Genomic DNA, 15899 nt, shown 5'->3' on the forward strand with positions numbered 1-15899 from the left:
CCTGCTTAAATCTCTTCGTCACTCTACATCTCTTTCCTCCTTCAAGACGCTCCTTAAAACATACCTCTGTGACCAAGCTTTTGGCCACCTGTCCTAATTTCTACTGATATGGCTCGGTGTCAAATTTGTTATCTCATAATACTCCTGTGAACACCTTGGGACGGTTCACTATGTTAAAGGCGCTATATATGTTATATATGTAAACTTGTATTTACTCTCTACAGCCACCAGAGGGCTCATCCCACTGGAGTCCCAAAAGATCCCATAACCCCTTGGGAGCACAGGTATTTAAGGAGGCCTCACAGGTTGGAGAGGCACTCTGGAGACCTGCAATAAAAGACTACGGTCACACTTTACTTTGAGCTCACAGTGTTCAGTCTAACTCTTTCTCCATACATAACAACTGGCGACGAGATACAGATAGCGAACCCATAGGGGGAAGAGAACAGTGGGCATCCTGGAGAAATTCTCCGGAGGGAGATAATTGGGAAACTTTTGTGGAGCGACTCGACCAACGACTGTGGGGCACCAACGTATGGCCTCACGAAGAATCTGCTCACTCCAGCGAAACCCACGGAGAAATCGCATGATGATTTGTGCACACTGGTCCGAGAGCATTTGAACCTGAAGGAAAGCGTTCTGTTGGCGCGGTACCGGTTCTACACCTACAAAAGGTCTGAAGGCCAGGAAGTTGCGAGTTATGTGAGTTATGCCGATCTAAGATGCCTTGCAGGACATTGTGAATTTGAAGGACATTTGGAGCACATGCTCAAAGACTTTTTCGGACTTGGCATTGGCCACGAAACCATACTTCACAAACTTTTGACTGTAGAGACCGCAATCTTGAGTAAGGCCATAGCGTTAGCCCAGGCGTTTATTGCCACCAGTGATAATACGAAGCAAATCTCTCGGCACACAAGTGCTGCTACAAATACTGTGAACAATGTGATGTTGTTTTCGAATCGTAACGTACAGGGCAGGTCACACATACCTGCAGCTGCACGTCCGCAGATATCTCAGAGTCAACCATCAAGAGTGATGAATGCAAGGCCATTAACACCTTGTCGGCGCTGCGGGGGTGATCATCGTTTCCATTCATGCCAATTCAAAGGGTACGTTTGCAAGGACTGTGGAACAATAGGACACCTCCAACGAGTGTGCAGGCGAGCTGCAAATCCTGTTAAACCTGCAAATCGCCATGTTGCAGAGGAGGACAGATCCACGGAGAATCACGACGAACCAGAACCTCAAACCGAGGAAGCAGAGGTACATGGGGTGCACACATTCACCGCAAATTGTCCCCCGATAATGCTGAATGTTGAACCAAATGGACTTCCGGTGTCAATGGAGCTGGACATGGGCGCGAGCCAGTCCATCATGGGCAAAAAGACTTTCGAAAGATTGTGGTGCAACAAGGCCTCAAGGCTAGTCTTAACTCCAGTTCGCACGAAACTAAGAACTTACACAAAAGAACTGATTCCTGTAATCAGCAGTGCTACCGTAAAGGTCTCCTACGATGGGGCGGTGCACAAGCTACCACTCTGGGTGGTACCGGGCGATGGTCCCACGCTGCTCGGCAGGAGCTGGCTGGCCAAAATACGCTGGAACTGGGACGACGTCTGAGCGCTATCGCCCACTGACGACACTTCGTGTGCGCAGGTCTTAAACAAATTTCCTTCGCTGTTCGAACCAGGCATCAGGAAATTCCAAAGAGCAAAAGTGCAGATCCACCTAATTCCGGGGGCGTGACCCATCCATCACAAGGCAAGAGCAGTACCGTACATGATGAGAGAAAGGGTAGAGATCGGGCTGGACCGGCTGCAAAGAGAGGGCATCATTTCACCGATCGAGTTCAACGAGTGGGCCAGTCCTATCGTTCCAGTCCTCAAGGGAGATGGCACCATCAGAATCTGTGGCAATTGCAAATTAACTATCAATCGTTTCTCCCTGCAGGACCAATACCCACTACCAAAGGCCGACAACCTCTTTGCCACGCTGGCAGGAGGAAAGAAATTCACGAAGCTGGATCTGACTTCAGCCTACATGAAGCAGGAACTGGAGGAATCATCGAAGGCCCTCACCTGCATCAACATGCACAAAGGTCTTTTTGTTTATAACAGATGCCCATTTGGAATCCGATCAGCGGCGGCGATATTCCAGAGAAACATGGAAAGCTTAATGAAGTCGGTCCCGCACACCGTGGTCTTCCAGGACGACACCTTGGTCACAGGTCGGAACACAGTCGAGCACCTGAAGAAACTGGAGGAGGTTCTTAGTCGACTCAATCGCGTGGGGCTCAAGTTAAAATGCTCAAAGTGTGTTTTCCTGGCGCCTGAAGTGGAGTTCTTGGGAAGGAGGGTTGCGGCGGATGGCATCAGGCCCACCAACGCGAAGACGGAGGCAATCGAGAATGTACCGAGGCCACAGAACGTGACGGAGCTGCGGTCATTTCTGGGACTCCTGAACTACTTTGGTAACTTCTTACCGGGTCTCACCACACTGTTAGAACCACTGCATGGCTTACTACGTAAAGGGGACGAATGGGTTTGGGGCAAAAGCCAAGAAAATGCCTTTGTAAAAGCGAGAAAATTGTTATGCTCAAACAAATTGCTTGTGTTGTATGATCCATGTAAGCGTTTGGTACTAGCATGTGATGCGTTGTCATATGGCGTCGGGTGTGTATTGCAACAAGCTAATGATTTTGGGAAACTGCAACCGGTTGCTTACACATCCAGGAGTCTGTCTGAGGCTGAGAGAGCCTACAGCATGATTGAGAAAGAAGTGTTAGCGTGTGTCTATGCGATAAAGAAAATGCATCAATACCTGTTTGGGCTAAAATTCGAATTGGAAACTGACCATAAGCCACTTATATCCCTGTTTTCCGAGAGTAAAGGGATAAATACCAATGCATCGGCCCACATCCAGAGATGGGCACTCGCGTCCGCATACAACTACGCCATCCGTCACAGGCCAGGCACAGAAAACTGCACCGATGCTCTCAGTAGACTGCCATTGCCCATCACGGGATCTAACCATGGTTATGGAAGCATTTGAGAGTGAGCAATCACCCGTCACTGCCCGGCAGATCAAAACCTACACAAGCCAGGACCCCTTATTATCTCTAGTCAGTAGCTGTGTGCTTCACGGGAGCTGGTCCAGTGTCCCAGTGGAAATGCAGGAAGCGATAAAGCCGTTCCAGCGGTGCAAAGATGAAATGTCTATACAGGCAGACTGTATTCTGTGTGGCAATTGAGTAGTGGTCCCCAAGTAGGGCAGAGACACCTTCATCAATGACCTCCACAGTACCCACCCAGGCATCGTAATGATGAAAGCGATAGCCAGATCCCACGTGTGGTGGCCTAGTATCGATGCGGACTTAGAGTCCTGCGTTCACAGATGTAATACATGCTTGCAGTTAAGCAATGTACCCAGGGAGGCGCCGCTAAGTTTATGGTCTTGACTTTCCAAACCATGGTCTAGGGTACACGTCGACTATGCAGGCCCGTTCTTGGGTAAAATGTTCCTTGTGGTTGTAGGCGCGTACTCCAAGTGGATTGAATGTGAGATAATGTCGGCTAGCACGTCCGCTGCCACTACTGAAAGCCTGCGGGCCATGTTTGGCACTCACGGCTTAACCGATGTCCTGGTGAGCGACAACGGGCCATGTTTTACCAGTGCTGAGTTCAAAGAATTCATGACCTGTAAAGGGATCAAACATGTCACATCTGCCCCGTTTAAACCAGGGTCCAATGGTCAGACAGAGCAGTGCAAACCATCAAGCAAGGCTTGAAGAGGGTGACTGAGGGCTCACTGCAGACTCGCCTATCCCGGGTCCTGCTTAGCTACCGCACAAGATCCCACTCGCTCACTGGGATCCCACCTGTTGAACTGCTCATGAAAAGAGCACTTAAGACAAGGCTCTCGTTGGTTCACCCTGATCTACATGAACAGGCGGCTTCAACAAAGTGCATACCATGATAGCGCAAATGTGTCATGCGAGATTGAAATCAATGATCCTGTATTTGTATTGAATTATGGACAAGGTCCCAAGTGGCTTCCCGGCACTGTCATGGCCAAAGAGGGGAGCAGGGTGTTGCGGATCAGACTTTGAAATGGACTCATTCACCGGAAACACTTGGACCAAATCAAACTCAGATTCACGGACTATCCTGAGCAACCCACCTTGGACCCTACCCTTTTTAATCCCCCAACATACCACGGTTGACCACGAAGCAGAACCCATCATCCACAGCAGCCCAGCAGGGCCCAACACACCAGGCAGCCCAGCAAGGCCAGCTGCACAGCAGCCCAGCGAGGGCCCAACAAATGATTCAACAATACCAGCTTTCACACCGAGACGATGAAGAAGGGCCTCAGATCGACTCACATTGTAAATCGTTACACTATTAACTTTGGGGGGTGGGGGGGGGCAGTGTTGTTATATATGGAAACTTGTACTTACTCTTTACAGCCACCAGAGGGCTCATCCCAAGGGATCCCATAATTTCTTGGGAGCACAGGTATTTAAGGAGGCTTCACAGGTTGGAGAGGCACTCTGGAGACCTGCAATAAAAGACTAAGGTCACACTTTGAGCTCACAGTGTTCAGTCTGACTCTTTCTCCATACATAACAATATAAATGCAAGTTGTTGTTCTATGCCTCTGTTAATAATGCCAAGAATCCAGTATGCCCTTTTTAACAACCTTCTCAACTTATCCGGCCACCTTTTAAAGCTTTGTGTTTGTAGCCCCTCCCCCCCACACCCCGTCTCTCTCTTCCTGCACCCCCTTTAAAATTCGTATCAAATTGAATGCCTGCCACTTCTCTGTATTAAGGTGCATCTGTTATGTGTCTACCCATTTCACCAGTCTGTCTATGTCCTCCTGAAGTCTGTTACTATCCTCCTCATTGTTTACCACATTTCCGAGTTTCGAGTCCTATGCAAATTTTAAAATGATGCCCTGTATACCCAAGTCCAGGTCATTTATTTATATCAAAAAGAACAGTGGTCTTAATACTGACCCCTGGAGGACACCATTGTATACTTCCCCGCAGCCTGAAAAACAACCGTTCACCACTGCTCTCTGCTTTCTGTCCCTTAGCCAATTTCATATCTGTCCCTGTTATGCCCACATGAAAATCATGCTTCTTCCAATTTCAACGTAGAATCCAAATCTGTTTTTTTTTAAGGGGTCTCAGCCCCTGTCCCTTTAATCCCATGGGCTTCAATTATGCTAACAAGTCTATTATATGATTAATTTTGAATTGTTGAGTTCAAAGGTTCAATATTTGTGAGTATTGAACTTCATATTGAATGTGTAAGGCCTGCGATCACTATACAGTGGTAGTCATGTGTTCTGCTATAGTCTTGCTCCTGCACCAGGTTTAGGATAGGCAGTGAGTTTATGCAGGTACTGCCCGAAACAGTATTTCATTTCAGCTTGGTTGCCTGGGGGTTCCTAGTGGCAGAAAAAAAAATAGTAAATGAAATGTGTGCACCAAACCAGTGAATAGTGTGTGACCCAGAGCATCTACACAAAGAAAATAACTGGAGAAATAGCATTAAAGGCAAAGGGAATGAAACATCAGTTGTTCTAAGTCGGTGGCTGAATAAGAGAGACTGCAGATTGCAAGTGGCAGAAATCCAGTATTTTATGCCCAGATGAAAATCATACTTTTTCCAATTTCAATGTAAAATCCAAATCTGTTTTTTTGAGGGTTCTCATTATTTTATAAAAATGATATTTTTTGATATCGTTTTTAAAAAATCTTTCTACAGTTTAAAAAAAATCCTGTTGAATGTATAATTACTGGAAAAAATAAGTTTCTCTCTAAAAGCACAGCAATATTAATGAAGGATAACTTCAACCTGTTGTGTGTTTAGCCCTCCCACAGTGATAAAGTTGGCGATCCAGAAGTCTTGAGGTGGATGAATGATCTGACAAGAGCCCGTAAGCAGTTAAAAGGTACATAACTTAATGGAGTCGAATGCAATTTGTGGATTAATTTGAGCCATTACTTTGAGCGGCAAAGTGGTAACAAATATACGACAAACACACAACATGTTCAGTGCAGCAGACGGCATAGTGCCAAGAACAGGTTTAGCAGAGGTCCAAGCAATGAGCTGATGGAACATTCCGTTCTTTCCAGTGATTAGAAAGTCATCAGGGCTGCAACAGGTTACCTGAATCTTTCTTTTTATAAACCTCAGAAAGCAAGCTGTTTATCACTGCACATGACACGCAAAATTGTCTGCACGTGATGCATGCTTGTTGTTGGTGCGGTATCAAAAAGTCGTTCCAAACTAATGCAATCACTTTAACTAGGACACACGTGACTCGTTCCAAACTAATGCAATCACTTTAACTAGGACACACGTGACTCGTTCCAAACTAATGCAATCACTTTAACTAGGACACACGTGACTCGTTCCAAACTAATGCAATCACTTTAACTAGGACACACGTGACTCGTTCCAAACTAATGCAATCACTTTAACTAGGACACACGTGACTCGTTCCAAACTAATGCAATCACTTTAACTAGGACACACGTGACTCGTTCCAAACTAATGCAATCACTTTAACTAGGACACACGTGACTCGTTCCAAACTAATGCAATCACTTTAACTAGGACACACGTGACTCGTTCCAAACTAATGCAATCACTTTAACTAGGACACACGTGACTCGTTCCAAACTAATGCAATCACTTTAACTAGGACACACGTGACTCGTTCCAAACTAATGCAATCACTTTAACTAGGACACACGTAACTCGTTCCAAACTAATGCAATCACTTTAACTAGGACACACGTGACTCGTTCCAAACTAATGCAATCACTTTAACTAGGACACACGTAACTCGTTCAATCTGCACATGAGTCGTCCTTAAATGATCCCAGACAAAATGCATGTATCTGTCTCTTCATAGAATGATACAGCAGAGAACGAGGCCATTCGGCCCATCACGCCAGTGCCCTACAAATGTTTCCGTTTCAAGTATTTATCCAATTCCCTTTTGAAAGTTTCTGTTGCGTATACTTCCACCGCCCTTTCAGACCCCGCATTCCAGAACATAACAATTCGCTGTGTAAAAGTTGTTCTCATCATCTCTCCTCTTCCATAGATCCTTATTTTTCAAGGAATCACAACTGGGATGATCAACTCAATTACTCACTGGCTATTCTTCAAAGCTCATCAAAACTCTGAGTAACACTTGTTTTCCATAAAGTCAAATGCATTCCCAACAGTTTCAATAATTGGTTCTGATCTCCTTTGATTCGTGTATATGGGATGCACATATGGTGTTGATTGATCTTAGCATTATCTTACCAACAATTGGCAAATATAACTTTGAACCAGGAGGAAGGAAATTTAAAAAAAGCAAAGATTTGCATTTTTACACTGTCTTGTCACATCTCCCCGCTATTGAAAAGCACAATACGTGTAATGAGTTTCTTTGAAGAGCAGTCACTGTTGTATCAATTTGTGTGCAGCAAGATCCCACATATAGCAAAAGAGCTGAATGAGCAGTTAACCTTTTTGGTGGTGTGGGTTGTGGGAGGAATGTCGGACAGGACAGCGGGAAAATTCCAGCTCTTCGGTAAACAGATCTTCAATACGTACACGGCAGCCTAGAAAATGAGCAAAAGCTGGCTGACAGTTTCAAGTAGCTGACACCGATGCCACATAGCTAAAAGCTGAAGTATAGCCCTGTAAGCCTATGACATGAAAACAAGTCACGAGCGAAACAAGCCACAAAAGAAGATTTGTTGGTTTATCAACTCATCTGATCCCTGACTAGCTGGTGACCCCTTGCCATTCATCCAGTATCCGATATATAATATATATTTTTCTCTCTCTCTGTCTAAATCAATCCCTAAATCAATCTATAAATCTATATAAAGTTGAAGGGAAAATTCTCAATGGTAATCAGGAATATACCCATTCAAATTGTAAAACAGGGTACATTATTTCTACAAAAGATCTGCCAAAGTGAAATGATTTAAACAAAAACATTTGTTTGATAACGCTCCTGTGAAGTGCCTTGGAACGTTTTACTATATTAAAGGCGCTATATAAATGCAAGTTGCTGTTCGTTGCTAATATTTTTGCGGCTGGTCTTGCAGAGCTGAAACTGAAGATCTCCGAGGAGGAGAATAACAGGCGGCACAGACATCGAAGCAACCTGTTGCCCATAAACTCCAGACAGGACAAAGAGAACAAGCACCATGTGCCAGCGGAATCGCAGCAGATGCCAAGTATTGAGGAAACTGTACAAATTGTGATGAAAAAATTAAAAGAAAAGCAGGAAATACTTGGCCTTCCGGAAGATGTTAAGGTACCTCCACCATATAGTAAACTGCTTTCAATTATTGAGGAATTTAAAATAAAACGATTTGAACAAATGTACGGCTATTTTCATGATCTGACCAAAGCAATTCAACACTATTTTGCACAGGAAATGACACAAAAGCAACTGAGGTTAGATAAGGTCAACATGCAAAATTGCCTATTGCATTTTGAAAGCATTCATGGACGGCTGGTATGTATTCAGATAAATAGGTTATGAAATAGATAAGGAATAATGATCGAGTGGTAATCTCATCAATGGGCTCCTGATTTGCGACAGCAGCCTAGTCAGAACCCAGAGATAAGATTACAGCCATTGCACAGTAACTATTGTATTCTTGTTTATTCATTACTGTAACCTACATTGGGGATTCCATTTTGGTTCTTTTTGATCTTGGCCAACAGTACCTTCATGGTGGGCCATATGACACACCTTGTTGCTAGATGATGATGTCTGCACATTCTGCGATATAGTCAATGCAATGTGAATGAGCAATGGTTCTCATCAGTTAATTCCAAGGATAATAATAGACCAGCACACGTCCTAGATAGAAAAATGTATACTGGGGAATAACTTATCGGGTTGAGGGATGAATGACTACTGACCAGAGCCACTCTGGGATCAGTGGGCTGCACTAGTGCTCTGCATCAACAGAGCATCTTGGGAGGAGAGCAAAATTGTGGCCTGGCTGGGAAGTAGATACATTTTAAGAGAGTATTTTTCACAGAAAGTGCTCCCTGTTTCTCTCCACTCTTTCTCCTTTGAACTATATATTTTATACCCTATACATTACACATTATCAGTTGGATCAGCTCGATGATTGGTAACAATGTCACCGGCAGTGCGTAGTGTGAGCTTGGCGCTTGACATATGCAAAAACCCATTTATTGGACCCCCTCAACTTATTGTATCGAGCAAGTTCACTTAGGAGGTGTCTGCCCATTACGTAATGTGTTGAGGGCCAGCAGCACGGGCCACTGTAAAAGCAGGTATAGCGGACGTTCTTTTTCCATAGCGACACACCCCACCCACCCATGGCCAGAAAGCAACCACAAGGCTCACCATTGTCAAACGTGCGCAGGGATACAGCTGGGTGCAAGCTTGCTGCTGAAGCTGCAACCCACAGAACACGAGTTAGTTTTCCCTTTCTTGTCTACCAACACTACCCTCCCCGATTAGGACGTTCTCCTACAGGATCATCTGGAGCTGAGTGGGAAGAATCCCAGGGCCCAGTGACTGTTCTGTCCCTCCAGGTCTCTTTAATGAATGTTCGCTATACCTGCAAACCCTGGTGAATCCTTTCAGCTGTTGTTGCTAAGTCTCCGAGGTTTTTCTGGACAATAGATATCTGCCTTCGGCATGTTGGAAGGTCCTACACAGGATAGTCTGCGATGTGTCGCCGACCTTGATGCTCTAGGCATTCAAGTCCAATGCTGCTTCATGTAGATGATTACAAAACTTGGCAATGTAGTAGGTAGTGAGCATGATAGTCATAGACTTCAGAAGGACATAGACAGATTGGTGAAAGGGCAGATTCAATGCAGATATGTATGATGTGATGCACTTTGGGAGAAACAATATGGAGAGTGCGGTACAATCTATTTTGAAGGGAGTGCAGGAGAGTCCTGCAGGTGCTTATTCACAAGTCTTTGAAGGTAGCAGGGTAAGTTGATAAGGCGGTTAAGAAAGCGTAAGGGATACTTGGCATTGTAAATAAGGACATTGAATACAAAAACAAAGAAGTCATGCTAAACCTTTACAAATCTCTGGTTAGGCCTCATTGATGCGGAGATTCAACATCGCCTCCAGTGCGTCAGTGCAGCCTTCGGCCTCTGAGGAAGAGAGTGTTTGAAGACCAGGCCCTCAAATCTACCACTAAGCTCATGGTCTACAGGGCTGTAGTAATACTCGCCCTCCTGTATGGATCTGAGGCATGGACGATGTATAGAAGGCACCTCAAGTCGCTGGAGATATATCACCAACGATGTCTCCGCAAGATCCTGCAAATCCCCTGGGAGGATAGGCTCACCAACATCAGTGTCCTCGACCAGGCTAACATCCCCAGTATTGAAGCACTGACCACACTCGATCAGCTTCGCTGGGCAGGCCACATAGTACGCATGCCAGATACGAGACTCCCGAAGCAATTGCTTTATGTGGAGCTCCTTCATGGTAAATGAGCCAAAGGTGGGCAGCGGAAGCGTTACAAGGACACCCTCAAAGCCTCCCTGGTAAAGTGTGACATCACCACCTACACCTGGGAGACCCTGGCCGAAGACCGCCCGAGCTGGAGAAAGTGCATCCGGGAGGGCGTTGAGCTCTTCGAGTCTCAACGCAAAGAGCGTGAAGAGGTCAGGTGCAGGCAGCGGAAGGAGCGCGTGGCAAACCAGCCCCACCCACCCCTTCCCTCGGCGAATGTCTGTCCCACCTGTGACAGAGTCTGTGGCTCTCGTATCGGACTGTTTAGCCACCAGAGAACTCACTTTGGGAGTGGAAGCAAGTCCTCCTCGATTCTGATTGATGATTGATGAGGCCTCAGCTGGAATATTGTGTACAATTCTTGCACCACACCACAAAGGATATCGAGGCCTTGGAGAGGAGGTTTACCAGGGTGATTCAGGGATGAGGGAGTTCAGTTATGTGGAGAGATTGGAGAAGTTGGAATTGTTCTCCTTGGAGCAGAGAAGCGTAGAAGTATTCAAAATTATGAGGGGTTTTGATAGGGAAAGTAGGGAGAAACATTCCTCTGGCAAATGGGTTGATAACCAGAGGTCATAGATTTAAAATAATTGGCAAAAGAACGAGAGGGGAAATGAGGAGGAATTTCTTCCGAGGTTTGGTAAGATCAGGAACACACTACCGGAAAGGGTGGTGGAAGCACATCCCAGAGGAACTTTCAAAAGGCAATTGGAAATGTTCTTGAAGAGGACTAAATTGCAGGGTTATGGGGAAAAAGCTAGGGTGTGGGACTGAATTGGAGACATCTTTCAAAGAGCTGGCACACGTGTGATGGGCTGAATGGTCTCCTGTGTTGTAAGATTCTAAGAATGAGAGACTTTGGCAAAGGGATGTTGGGGAAGTTCAGAACCAGGGGATATATAAGGGGTAAGCCATTTAGGAATGAGATGAGGAGAAACTTCTTCACTCAGAGAGTTGCTAACCTGTGGAATTCCTTACCGCAGAGAGTTGTTGATGCCAGTTCAGGGATATATTCAAGAGGGAGTTAGATATGGCCCTTGCGGCTAAAGGGATCAAGGGGTATGGAGAGAAAGCAGGAAAAGGGTACGGAGGGAATGATCGGCCATGATCTTATTGAATGGTGATGCAGGCTCGAAGAGCTAAATGGCCTACTCCTGCACCTATTTTCTATGTTTCTATGGGATGTAACTGGTGTGACGCTGACTCCCTCTTCAGGCTGCTGAGCAAGTCTAGCATAGGCTAGAGCCTTCTCTCCTTGGAAGTAGTGTTTCTTTTTGTCTCAAATCCAACTCGCAGTTTGACCCTAACCTTTTGTACCCAGCGAGTACTGTACATCAGAACTGCGTAGCAGGATGGTTCTGCTCTAGCTTTGAACCAAACACGAGCTGATATTCCATAGGGTCCAGCGGTCGTTTGCTGGTATCTGCAGTGTAGGGACTAATTGTGGAATATGGTGAATATTCTGGAGGGGGTTTTTTTTTGTTACTTTGGGAATCATGGGACTATTTATGCACAGCTTTCCTTTGGAAGAATAAAAAATGGATGGGCTCGGATCCATGATGGGGTTGATTGTATCTGATGTGTAGGAGGAATGAGCTTGGTGGGCCAAATGATTATTTATTCCTGGGTCCTCGTACTTGGCATAATTAGGCTGGTAATTATAAAATTGCTCTATCAATCTGTACCCACGTGCAATGTTTGCACAGCTGGAGTGTATGACAAAACAAAACATACTTTATTGGTACAGCATTTTGGTATATTAATACAATCGGAATTATATTTTAATCGTCCATGAATTTAATACCATTTTCACTGTACTGCCTACTCTTGCTGCTCTTCCTAACGTTATATAAAAAGAAGTTTTGGGAAAAATGTATTGCGTTTACAGGGAGCATCATCTCCCTCCCCATCACTCCCTGAACACCACTCGCTGATGCGCCCTTCCCATCCGAACACCAACGCCCCTCACTAATGCACTCGCACCTGCCTGGTCTCTTCCTGCTATTTCCTGTTTTGGTTTGCGATGGTGTCTCTTACATGTATCAGATGCTGTTTACATGTCCCTATGTATCTAACAGTGAAACTTCCTATTTTGAAGTTATGCCAATTTCATTCCTGGTAGACGTTCCAATTGTAATCTCTCTTTGCCTAATGTCCCAAAATAATTTAGATGTAGCAAAATAAATGGAAGCTTTTGCTTCTCAGTAAAAGTGCCATTGATGATTGTTCTCATAGCCAAGCCATTGCTCAGCTTTCTCTGTGTTTATTTGGATAGGTGACCAAACAGGAAAGACAGCTCATGAAGCCTCTCTATGACAGATACCGAAGTATCAAGCAGCTTCTCTCTCCTGCAGCCGCAATCCCTACTATTGTAAGTAAAACACAAAAGGAATTGCAGTTTTGTGTTCATCAAGTGAAGAATATCAGTATTGGGAAGAGTGGAGTATTTTTCCCAACCAGTGCCTGCATCAAGTACTCCCAAGCCAGTCGCGTTTATGCTGCCGCAAGCAACGTTCCTGAATCACAAGAACCCCTTATTGCAAACTCCTTATGACTTGTATTTACATAGCCCCTTTAACATAATAAAATATCACAAGACACTTCATAGGAGCATAAGCAGACAAAGATTGATACCAAATCAAAGAACGAGACATTAGGACAGGTGACCAAATGCTTGGTCAAATTTGTAGGTTTTAAGCAACATCTTAAAGGAGGAAACAGAGATGGAGAGGCGAAGGGCTTTGGGGAGGGAATTCCAGAGCTTGGGGCCTAGTCAGCTAATGCACGGCTGCCAATGGTGGAGTGAAGGAAGTGGGTGATGCACGAGAGGCCGGAGTTTGAGGGGCGCAGAGATCATGGAGGATTGTAAGGCTGGCGGAGGTTACAATGATGGGAAGGCCCTTACAGCTAAAGGGATCAAGGGGTATGGAGAGAAAGTAGGAATGGGGTACTGAAGTTGCATGATCAGCCAGGATCATATTGAATGGTGGTGCAGGCTTGAAGGGCCGAATGGCCTACTCCTGCACCTATTTTCTATGTTTCTGTGAAATCCTGGAGGGATTTGAAAACAAGGATGGGAATTTAACATTCGAGACGATTTTTGGATCAGAAGCTAATGTAGGTCAGCGAGCACATGGGGTGATGGGTGAACCTGGTGAATGAGCAGCAGAGTTTTGGATGAGCTCAAATTTATAGAGGGTGGAAGCTCAGACACTGGCCAGGAGAGCATTGGAGTATTTGAGTCTCAGCAGTAGATGAGCTAAGGTAGACAGGCGATATTATGCAGGTGGAAAAAATACTGTCCCAGGTCAGACTCGAATTCCCTTACTGTACCCTGGTGAATTCTTTGATTCTACATGTCACCAACATGTAGAATCTCAAAGTGAGATCGCTACATTTTTTGCTGTGGGTCCATGCCTACTCAAAATTGATGGTCCCTAAACATATTTCACGTGGGATCCTTGCATTTAAAGGAGACTCTCATCCCATCTGGACTCGAGTTGAACAGAGGTAAAAGTCCAGATCTAACCCACTGCACCAGCAGGTCCCTGTTAAAGCAGAGCCAATGTAATCAGTCACTGTTAAACATGTAAGCACACTGCTGCATAAAAATCCTTCAATCGTTTCTCCTGAAAGTTACACCATTATTAATTGTAGGCATACTTCTATAAAGTGTGATTGGGAAGGGTTATAAAGTCGACATTTTTACTTGTGTAGGAAGAAGAAGGTTCCGATGAAGAAACCACCCTGAAGAGTTGTGAGATACCTTCTCGACCAACAGCTGACTTTCCTTTCCAAGAATTTGTAGATAACGTAGGTCATCGAGATGAAGATCGTGAACCTGGCCTTATTGCTCCTCTGGATGAAAAGAAAGATGCAAGGCCACCGACTACTTCACTGTCCAATCTACATGAAGCCTCCATGTGAGTGTTGGCAATTTTGAGGATTTTTTTGTTCATTTGATTCTAAATCCAATTAACATAAGAACATAATTAGGAGCAGGAGTAGGCCATACGGCCCCTCGAGCCTGCTCCACCATTCAATAAGATCATGGCTGGTCTTCAACCTCAACTCCACTTTCCCACTCAATCTCCATATCCCTTGATTCCCCGAGAATCCAAAATCCTATCCATCTCAGCCTTGAATATACTCAATGGTTCAGCATTCACAGCCCAATTAAATTAATTTAATTTCATGAATGGATTGATGAATGGTTTGTTGAGGACTTGGTCCTTGGATTTTATACCTCTAGGGAGTCATGATACATCGGTCATTGAAAGTTGTCATGCAGGTACAGCAGGCAGTGAAGAAGGCAAATGGCATGTTGGCCTTCATAGCGAGAGGATTTGAGTATAGGAGCAGAGAGGTCTTACTGCAGTTGTACAGGGCCTTGTTGAGGCCTCACCTGGAATATTGTGTACAATTTTGGTCTCCTAATCTGAGGAAGGACATTCTTGCTCTTGAGGGAGTGTAGCAAAGGTTCACCAGACTGATTTCCGGGAAGGCAGGACTAACATATGAAAAAAGACTGGATCGACTAAGCTTATATTCACTGGAATTTAGAAGAATGAGAGGGGACCTCATAGAAACATAAAATTCTGACGGGATTGGACAGGTTAGATGCAGGAAGAATGTTCCTGATGTTAGGGAAGTCCAGAACAAGGGGTCACAGTCTAAGGATAAGGGGTAAGCCATTTAAGATCGAGATGAGAAAAAACTTCTTCACTCGGAGAATTGTGAACCTGTGGAATTCTCTACCACAGAAAGATGTTGAGGCCAGTTCGTTAGATATATTCAAAAGGGAGTTAGATGTGGCTCTTATGGCTAAAGGGATCAAGGGGTTTGGAGGGAAAGCAGGAATGGGGTACTGAAGTTGCATGATCAGCCATGATCATATTGAATGGTGGTGCAGGCTCGAAGGGCCGAATGACCTACTCCTGCACCTATTTTCTATGTTTCTAGGTGAGCTTGTGTGATCGATTGGATGCTGTGAATTTTATCTAACTGTTGGCTTGTATGTGTATAAATTCATATATTTGTGCCTTTGATATAGGAAGTAAGTATGACAACAGGAAGTGTGCTCAGATACAAGACTTGTAATTTATAGATGTATGTATTTCTGTATCTTGTACAGTTAGGTATTGCCACACTAGAGTGATTTATAATTCTAGTTAAGATTAAATATTTCTTGTTTTAGTCTGTAAATCCAGTCAGTGTCTGTCGTTTTAGAGTGCGTGTGGTAGTGTAGTAAGAAGTAATTAAGTCAGTAAATGCAACATTGCATTGATGGCACAAAACTGAAAGTGTACACCTTCTAGGTTCGAGGGGTCAAGGTCTGCAAA

At 44.7% G+C, this 15899-nt stretch overlaps 1 protein-coding gene across 1 annotated transcript in view; it reads left to right on the forward strand.

Annotated features, from left to right (window-relative positions):
* Positions 1-15899, forward strand: part of fam13c (family with sequence similarity 13 member C) — a 155794-nt gene that overhangs the window by 113104 nt on the left and 26791 nt on the right. Inside the window, exons 10-14 of the mRNA XM_070876865.1 lie at positions 5886-5967; positions 8135-8346; positions 8467-8550; positions 12833-12928; positions 14275-14480. Of these exons, the coding sequence (XP_070732966.1) occupies positions 5886-5967; positions 8135-8346; positions 8467-8550; positions 12833-12928; positions 14275-14480 (680 nt within the window). The remainder of the gene's footprint in view (positions 1-5885; positions 5968-8134; positions 8347-8466; positions 8551-12832; positions 12929-14274; positions 14481-15899) is intronic.

The sequence above is a fragment of the Pristiophorus japonicus genome, chromosome 3 (assembly GCF_044704955.1).
Source record: "Pristiophorus japonicus isolate sPriJap1 chromosome 3, sPriJap1.hap1, whole genome shotgun sequence".
Taxonomy (NCBI): domain Eukaryota; kingdom Metazoa; phylum Chordata; class Chondrichthyes; family Pristiophoridae; genus Pristiophorus; species Pristiophorus japonicus.